Source organism: Trachymyrmex septentrionalis, unplaced genomic scaffold, assembly GCF_001594115.1.
Source record: "Trachymyrmex septentrionalis isolate Tsep2-gDNA-1 unplaced genomic scaffold, Tsep1.0 scaffold95, whole genome shotgun sequence".
Classification (NCBI taxonomy): Eukaryota; Metazoa; Arthropoda; class Insecta; order Hymenoptera; family Formicidae; genus Trachymyrmex; species Trachymyrmex septentrionalis.
In genome coordinates, this window is record NW_017306139.1 from 200048 (window position 1) to 208756 (window position 8709).

The 8709-nt window shown below is 40.1% G+C and overlaps 1 protein-coding gene across 2 annotated transcripts in view; it reads right to left on the minus strand.

Moving 5' to 3' along the window:
- Nucleotides 1–8709, minus strand: part of LOC108756139 (dedicator of cytokinesis protein 3) — a 55494-nt gene that overhangs the window by 880 nt on the left and 45905 nt on the right. The window contains exons 5-17 of one of the 2 annotated variants that reach the window (XM_018499735.1): nucleotides 7948–8032; nucleotides 6883–7341; nucleotides 6325–6624; nucleotides 5868–6072; nucleotides 5548–5730; nucleotides 3578–5303; nucleotides 3253–3270; nucleotides 3014–3176; nucleotides 2201–2638; nucleotides 1850–1991; nucleotides 1046–1721; nucleotides 539–900; nucleotides 69–427 (exon numbers count right to left, since the gene is read on the minus strand). In XM_018499735.1, coding sequence (XP_018355237.1) covers nucleotides 69–427; nucleotides 539–900; nucleotides 1046–1721; nucleotides 1850–1991; nucleotides 2201–2638; nucleotides 3014–3176; nucleotides 3253–3270; nucleotides 3578–5303; nucleotides 5548–5730; nucleotides 5868–6072; nucleotides 6325–6624; nucleotides 6883–7341; nucleotides 7948–8032 — 5116 coding nt within the window. The remainder of the gene's footprint in view (nucleotides 1–68; nucleotides 428–538; nucleotides 901–1045; nucleotides 1722–1849; nucleotides 1992–2200; nucleotides 2639–3013; nucleotides 3177–3252; nucleotides 3271–3577; nucleotides 5304–5547; nucleotides 5731–5867; nucleotides 6073–6324; nucleotides 6625–6882; nucleotides 7342–7947; nucleotides 8033–8709) is intronic. The other variant, XM_018499736.1, reaches the window with a different exon arrangement.

Here is an 8709-nt window from a genome sequence, read left to right on the forward strand (position 1 = left end):
CAAGGAAATGTATTTATTATATATGTAACTGTATATGTTAGTAAATATTTCCAGTTATATTTCCTCACTTCTTGATTAGGGAGAGAATGCGAGCCCTGGAATGTACCGCTGGCGAAGCTGCCAGTGGAGACATTGAGTGCACTTATCACAGACGGTGGTGAAATGTTCATGACGTCGTTGCACCGGGAGCGTGGCTCGAAGTCTTCGTAGCTTAGATTATTTAGATTCGTCAACTGTGATTGAAAATCTAGCAGACTGGCTGTAGAAATGCCGCTGTCGCGCAGATCATTCGGTTCGTTTCTCGGTTCCGTGATTTCAGAGTCGTCGTCCGTGCTCCATTCTGTATTTGTGCGTTTGTGCGTTAAACCGCGTTTCGGCGGTGCCGGCGGTACTACAGTATTCGTATTCGAATCTCTTTTGTCTAGCACTAAAACAGGAAGCACAAAGCGTGATAGATTTTCATGAAAAATTTATTTTCGACGTTATATTAAATTTTATTACAAACAATAGAAAAATAGAAAAAGAGAAATTAACTTACTGCAACCCCTAGGTGGTAGTGGAGGGGCGGGTTCGGGTCCGGGTTCGCTCCACGAGCTTCTGAGGCCACTTTGATCCACGCCGTCAGTAGGAGTAGGCAAGGAATGCCTCAATGGCAATTTTGGACTCAGCGGCTTACTGAGAGATCTCTGATGCGTGGGTCTAGGCGGGGTTGTGCCATAACCAACGGAACGCGGCCGTACTTCTCGTTGTGGAATAGGCGGTGGTATACCATCCACTTTCGTGTAAAAGCCTTCGTCCTCGGGAAGACCATCGCTGTCAGCATGCGACAATCTAGAGCCGGCGGTTTCTAAAGTGGCTGGACGCTGTTTGTCGTTGACCGGCAAAGGTGGTAGAGGCGAACTGAAAAAGCAAAGGTATTCTCAGATATTCTCACAAGCAGAAAGAGCCATTAAAATAATTAACTCTGTAATGAAACTAACCCGGAAGCTTGAATATATATAAGGCAATGAAACGAATTGTACAAGAATATATAAAATGTAATTACTTCACGATGCTATCTTGATGAATAGTTCTCTGCCTGGCCAGCGGACCGAGGCCTTGCTTGAGCTGTGTGAATCTCTCGATTAGCCTTTTGTGCAACGGTTGAACTCCGGTGGGTGCAATTTGACCGTGCAACACCAGACCAGATTCTAACACGCTCATCTGATCCAGTATCAATCCCTTTAATCGATTAACATGCGGTACCATTTCGGGATTTTGTCGGGCAAATTCGGGCGTGAGAAAAGCCTCCTGATATTTGGTGATACCGCCCATTACATTAGCGTCGATGATACCCTGCAGCCGCATGCTGAATGGATTGATATTTCTATGTGGCTCCGCAGTGTACTGCGCAACCAACCGCCTTAATTCTCTTTCCACGCTTTGCATAGTCTCACAAGCATATTGTACTGGTGCCAACAATTCTGACCGCTTCTCGATTACTTCGAACCATCTGAGGATCCCTGGCAATTTAGCTTCTGTCATCAACATCGTCCTCTCAATCCACAACGATTTGAACTCATTCTCGCGATCCACTGGGCCACGATGCAGCGGCCGATCGAACGTGAACTTGCGAACATCATTCACCAAATAGAATGCGACTACGCGTTCCGGAACTTCGACACCGCTGCAAGCCAAGCTACCCTCTTCGGGAATTGGCTTCACATTACAAATTTGGATATCTGCAAAAATGCGGTGTCCAATTATTAAATAAAATATATTCATAATAAATTATCGATTCCCAAATTATTGAGATTGATTCGCTTTTAATTTATTTATTCAAAAAATTAATAAATCTAATCTCACTTACATTGACCCTCAGACGTAAGGATACTCTCATCAGGCGGGGAATTCTTCATTAAAATTTGTGCGCATGGAAATTCCGTTTGCAACCGTTGTGTGAACGCCCCTATCCGTTCATATTCCAGACCACGATAAATAAATAACTTGTTCTAAAAGACACAAATAATATTTTCGAGGCGCCTATTTCACAAAAAATAAAATAATGCTAAAATCCGAATCAAACTTTGATAAAATATTTTTGATACAATAGAATTATAACATTTAAGTTATTTTATGTACTGAGAAAATTTTTAAAAATCATTTTTAAAAATCATCAGAGAATATTTCTAAAAATCTTTGGATTATAAATGAAACTCACTCTGACAAACAGCGGAAAACTGAGACCATAAAATCCAACGCGGAAGTATTCCGGTTCCGGGCGTAGTTGCGTCAGAATGTTATCTAGGAACTTAGCCTGTAGCTTCAACACGTTACTAAGTTTGGCGTAGTCGTACAGTCTAGTCTCGTACAGGATCGCCAGCTCCTTGCACAAGGGTATACCCTTTTCCCAGCACTTGCCACGGTCGAGGTAATGAATGATTTTATGATAGAGTAACTCTTTGCGCTGCCATTCTGGTTGCTGAGGATGAGCGTGATCGGATGGCAGAATAGTCGAGCCCCAACCCAGCTGATCGGCATATAACTTCATCGTAAAACCCGCTTCCGTATAATTTTCGGCGGCCAAATGTAGATCATGCAGCTTGTAAATGTAGCGCAAGTACATCTCCTTCCGGTTGAACTCATTCTTGTAAAAGTTCTGCAAGAACATCAGAAGTATCCCCATGTTACACTCTGAAAGCTTTTCACTTCTAACGATTGATGATTTAAGGAACGAGAGACAGGCACAATGATAAAATTTCCATCGGAGAGCGCGAACACGAGTGCTAACTGCCAAGCATAGAGTCACCAAGCACACCAAATATATAGTATATCTATTGAGTATATACAGTGCGCGTGTGTCGCACAGTTCAGTTAATTAACGCGCTAAGTTATAAGTAATTTGTACATATAGTCTCACATTTGCACCACAGATTTCTTGGTTTAGCCGCAGTACATCACTTTTACTAATAAGTAGTAACTAATGAAATCTTATTGGATTTATTGTATCGATAATCTTTCTTTAACACCTTACCAATAAATTCACGGTGCACGACATGCGCTTGTCGCGATTCTCGTCACCCTGAATAACGCTTCTATAGTCAAGAAGCCTTTCCAATAAACGCGTAACGGACGTTATAAAAGCCGTGCCACTATCTTTCCACGTGGGATCCTCGGATTGTACTCTGTCCAGTAATCTGTAATCACAAATGTAGAAATTTAACAAATATTGAAACTAAAAAAATCACATTCAATTTAAAGTATTGCACTTACACAGCGCTAAGATGTTCCCTGAAGCGGCATGAAATTGTAAATGCGATAAGTGTCACATAATATTTTTATGAAACTATCACAAACGGAAAAATGCTACATAGTTGACATTCTCTTTGTATAATATAAAAATATAATGGTAAAAGTGAAAAATTGTGCTGTGTATTAGAAATATATAATTTAAAGTATTTTAAAAGTAATACAGCGGAGAATAATTTTTATTTCGATAGAAAATTAATATATCTTCTTAAAATCTCTCTCTGCGTTTTTGGATGTTTTAAAAATATAAGACCTTGTAAGACTTATAAAATATAAAATATAAACTTACATAGTGTTAAACAATTGCCTATATTCATCATCGCCCTTGTTTTCGCTGATAAGAATGTCCAGCTTGTCGATCAGTTCAGACTCCACGGACTTGAAGCTTCCGCGAGCTCGCTGCTCACACTCCATCATATCGAAAAAGATATGTAGAGTTGCTTTGCGAAGTTCGCTTTCCGGCACCAAAGTAACCTCGAGGAAAGGTCCTACCATGCCTGGTATGAATTCGAGCTTACGTTCGCCCAAGTGCGACCACATAGACAATATCTGAAAACCCATGAGTACTCTCATGTCGCCGTACTTCTCTACGATCTTTTCTCGCTTGACTTCGGAGAACTGCTCGAGCTGAAGCGATGGCTGAGTAAGATAAGCCACCGCAAGATTGAAGTATGTGGACCACAGCTGCGAATCAAAGCTGCCATGAAGGAAGCGGAACGCAAGCGGCTGCGCGAGTTCCTGCAGTGACCTCAGAATGACGTTGTTAGCTTGCATCCTAATGACCAGCCAGTCCGGCGGAAATACCTCCTGGCGTACAAGATCCCGCAGGACCAGGAATACCCGTAACAGAAAGTCCTTGAGTGGTTTTCGATCGCCGGCGTGTGTCAACTCTTCCCAAAGTCGCGCATAATGATACTCATCAAGCAGTTGAAGTAATCCAATAAGACAGCCGACGAGACAGCCGAGGACGGGTCCATTGGCATTTATCACGATCAGTATCGTCTGTATGAGCACATCGAGCACCGACAGACAAAGCGTTTCAACGTCGTGGTGTATGCAGTTGTTGACTTTATTCGTGTCCCTGCCACGCTTATGCAAAAAGCTGAGTATTTCACCCAAGATATCAGTACAGGATCGTAATTCTTCCCTACGCGCCAGATGAATACGTAAGTGCCGACATATAGTGACAAGCAACATGTTTCGACTCTCGTCGTCCTTGCGGAACAAGCTAGATGCAGTAAGATTTTTAATAGCAACTAACTTGGCCTGCGTGAACTGCAAGGGTGGCTCCCGCGGCACCGAGTCTAGCATCGTACAGGTAAGTTTGGCTACCTCGAGGACTGGCAGCACCGCTACTAGCTGCTCGAACACCGCCGCAATCGACAACAGTAGTGCGATTTGCGATAGTAGCACCATTTCATAGGGAATACCTAACATCTTGTTGAGAGCTGCGAATACGCAATATAGATCGCGCTTGAAACTATCCTCGTATTGACCGGCGGTCGCGACAGCAAACAGCAGCCGGCTTTGGATGATAAATTTAAAGATATATTCGAGAGAACGGAAGCACTTCATGATCGGTTCCTGCTTTTCCGCAGCGGTTACCCAATCGGCACAATGTTGCACGCTGCTGAGAAGACCTTTGTACACCAAAGCCGCCGCGAAATGGTCTGATATATAAGCATCCATCACTGGCTTGAAATGTTCAAACTTGGAGTCCTCTAACAAGCTGAAGATAGACACGAGTACTTGGAACACTAGGCCGGAGTGCGCTGTGGAATTACCATCCTCGGTGTGAAACATGGCGAAGAGCGCATCAAGAATATCCTGTAGGAATTTGACCAGTTCTTCGCCATCCAGTCGAAGAACGCGGCCGAGAGCTTCGGATATTCGCTCAGGGTGAGCTTTCCATTGCAGCAAACTAAGTAAATCGACGTTTTGCGTTAATTTGGTACTGCAGAGCAAGGTATGTACGAATACAGTCTCCTTTGGCGATCTAGTGAAAGCTGGTGGGCCTGAAAGGTAACAAGAAAATAATTATAAATATAAATATGATGTCTAATTTTAATACTATCTTTCAGAAATACTTTACGTTAACACTTATTAAGACATAATTTTATGCGTATATTGTTTATCTGTAGATAATATAATAGATATTATATCTATTTTTAGAATTATATTAATTCTTTATTTTATTCACGTAAATTTAATTGAATATTATTCAAAGAAAATTTTATTTTATAAAGAAATTTAATTTACCTGAGGCGCACGGCTCTCTCGTGCTACTTGGCAACGACAGGTAACTCAAGGAATCCAATTTCGTACGCTCCTCGCATTTGTAAATATATAATTCGTGCGGGCCATCCTGAAGAGTAGCACCTCCGGGCTCCATCAGTCGTACAAACGCGAAGGCGAAAAGTTTTTTGTCGTTCTTCTCACGTGCTGCAATATAGGAAATTTCTTATTGGAAAAGGTAAATGAAGACCGTAGACAGAATAGGTGGAAAGATGAAAGATAAACGAAGAACGTTTAAGCCAAGGTGAAAGATCAGCGCCAGATCAATATCTATTGAGACTCACTGGAACAATGTCGAAACTCAAAACGCACGTGGCTTCCATAGAACTTGTCGATGGGTATCGCCAGTCTCACAGTTTCTGCCCACGATGGGCTGTTATGATGATATATGACCAAACTCTGATACTCAGAACTGCCATCCATTCCCGCGGCTCCAAACAGGCACTCTTCCAAGGGTTGGCCGTCCACGTCTAGGACTAGGATTGTCACCTAATTTTATTGCAACAAACGTATTAAAAAATATTCAGTTTCATTGCCGTAAAAAATTAATTTTTTATATAAAATAATAAATTTTAAGTAATATTTCAATTTATTAAACTTATATATATAATAGTTGTACATTTTTTTATATTATAAATTAGTTCTTCATTCCGTGAAAATACTTCCACATACAGCTTGTTATTTTATATAACAGGTGAATATTAGATGAGAGAAATAATTTTTAAACAAATTTTATCTCACCTCGATATTCTTGCCGGTAGACTTTCCGCCACGTTCGAATTCACCCCGTTCCAGCTTCAAATACAGGTCGTTACGCACGTCGCCCGGCATAATAACATCCGAGAAACCGAGCTTCTTCGTGAGGCAAATATTTTTGAATAACAACGGATTCTCCTCCCGCACCTGAGAGAGCTCGCCATGCAGAATACGAAGAGACACAACTATTCCATAATTAGGTTGTCCAGGTAAAGGAGAGCACTTGTTGTTACGTATGATTTGTTCGTGCAACTGATGAAATTCCTTCTCCTCCCCTTGATATACCTGCAGGTATGTAGAAATCCTTCCAATTAAATGTTTCGTTCATATTCTTCTTGAATATTATTAAAAAAAAAAATAAAAAGAAACTAAACAATTCAAATATAATCCAATTAATTTTTTTCGATAAAGTATGTTAATGAAATTCAGGATATAAAAAGTTACGTTAAATCGGGATTAAAGTAACATTTTCACGATATCATGAATTAATACATTTAACTAATTTACATATATTTAATTAATTAATATTCTGTATCCGTTTACTTTGAAACTCATCTCGAGTTCCTCTGCGTGATCTTGAGCGGCTTCCGCCAGAGAAAGAACCGCCACCCCATGAGGCCGCCTGTAAATCGCAGTTCCAGTCTTATTTTTCCCGGAATCGGAGTATAGCATCCGGCCACAACGCATCACATGGGCTACCATATAAAGATCGCGGCTCAAATCGGAATTGCCCAGATCTGTGAAGATGGTGCAATTGCTGTGCATCTTCTCCACATAATTGGAGAAGCCCTCCTTGCTGATGCGCACCAGGAAGCGCTCGCTCAGGTACTGCTGCCGTTTGGCATCGAACAGAGAGAAGTAAATCTCGGTATCCTCGCCTACCGAATGGCCAAAGTCTCTCATGCAGAAGTACAGATGATGTGTAAGGACTTTTCTGTGCTCCTTGCGACGCAGAGTGCCGCGAGCGGATGCACCCTGAGAATTTTCGGCACTCTGCACATGCTGCAACCCCCCGCGAGAAGAGATCGGAATTAATGTCATGCAAACAATATTTTTCATATACAATATTTATTTATAACAAATTGACTCAGATCTTCGACTTAGGTCCATATTCTGTAACTACAATGTCGGGGCCGTAATTTTTATCTGTCACAGTTATCGATGTGACAGATAAAATTAGGGGACATTAACTAAAAATATATCAAATCGTATTTAATTAATTTTTTAATTTATTTATTTTAGTTCATATCAACCAAAATTTAATAAAAATAATCTTGACATTATATCGAAAAATGTTGTTGAATCGTTATGTTTCGTGATAGAAGATCGTTTAATATTTTCAAAATTTATTCGTTGATAAATTGTCAATCATGAATTATACTTGTATTTACGAGAACCCAATTTGTTGAACAGAAGTTAACTGTATCGCGCCGCACGTAGCGAAATTGAATGATGCTGCCTTCGTGGCCAGCATTCTAATGAAGCTCATATCTCATCGTTATTGCACATTGCATTTGATCCTTCCTTTTTTTCCATTCTGACTCGTTATACGATATTCGCAAGCTGTATCAATTCGATAAGAATGTACTATTTTATTGTCGTAATTACCACATGATATAATTCCACGACAGACATGGTATCCGGCTCTACCATGTGAGCACCTTGACGTGGCACCAGGTCCAAGCCGAGCTTTCTGAAATACGATAAAAAAGAATCGTGATAAAAAGTAGAACTAAATGTCGTTTCTAAAAAAAATCTAATAAAAAACATTTTCTTACATAGTTGCAATTATTTATAACATGTTGTTTATCTTAATTTTAATATAAAACTGTCTGCTGAATTTTTTTTAACGTAAACGTTTTTTTAACGCGTTTCTGAAAGAACATTATTTATTCATGCTGTGTTATATATAAAATATAATTAAAATTCATTGATGCTCTACGCATAAATATAACGACGCGATTCTTACTTCCAAGTACGTAAAAATACGTTGGGGGAATATTTTTAATTTATGCCATTAACCGATAGTCTGTGCTATCTAAAAAAAGAATTATTCAACCCTGCAATAAAGAGTCTTACATAACACATCCATCGATAAAAATTTCTCGTTAGTTATTTCCATATCAAAGAAAGACACACTTCGGTACGCGAGGGAATACCTCAGGGTCGGATTTACATATTCATTAAACAACTGAGTAAGTTATATCTCGCAGAAATTAATTAAAGTAAAACATTAACAACGATTCAGTAAACAATCTCCCAACAATTTTTTTGTTTAACAAAGTAGGGAAGGCCACTTTTGCAGTTCAAAGGCGACTACAATCCATCCTCGGGATTTTTAATCGTTGACCCTTAAGACGGGGGGGGGGG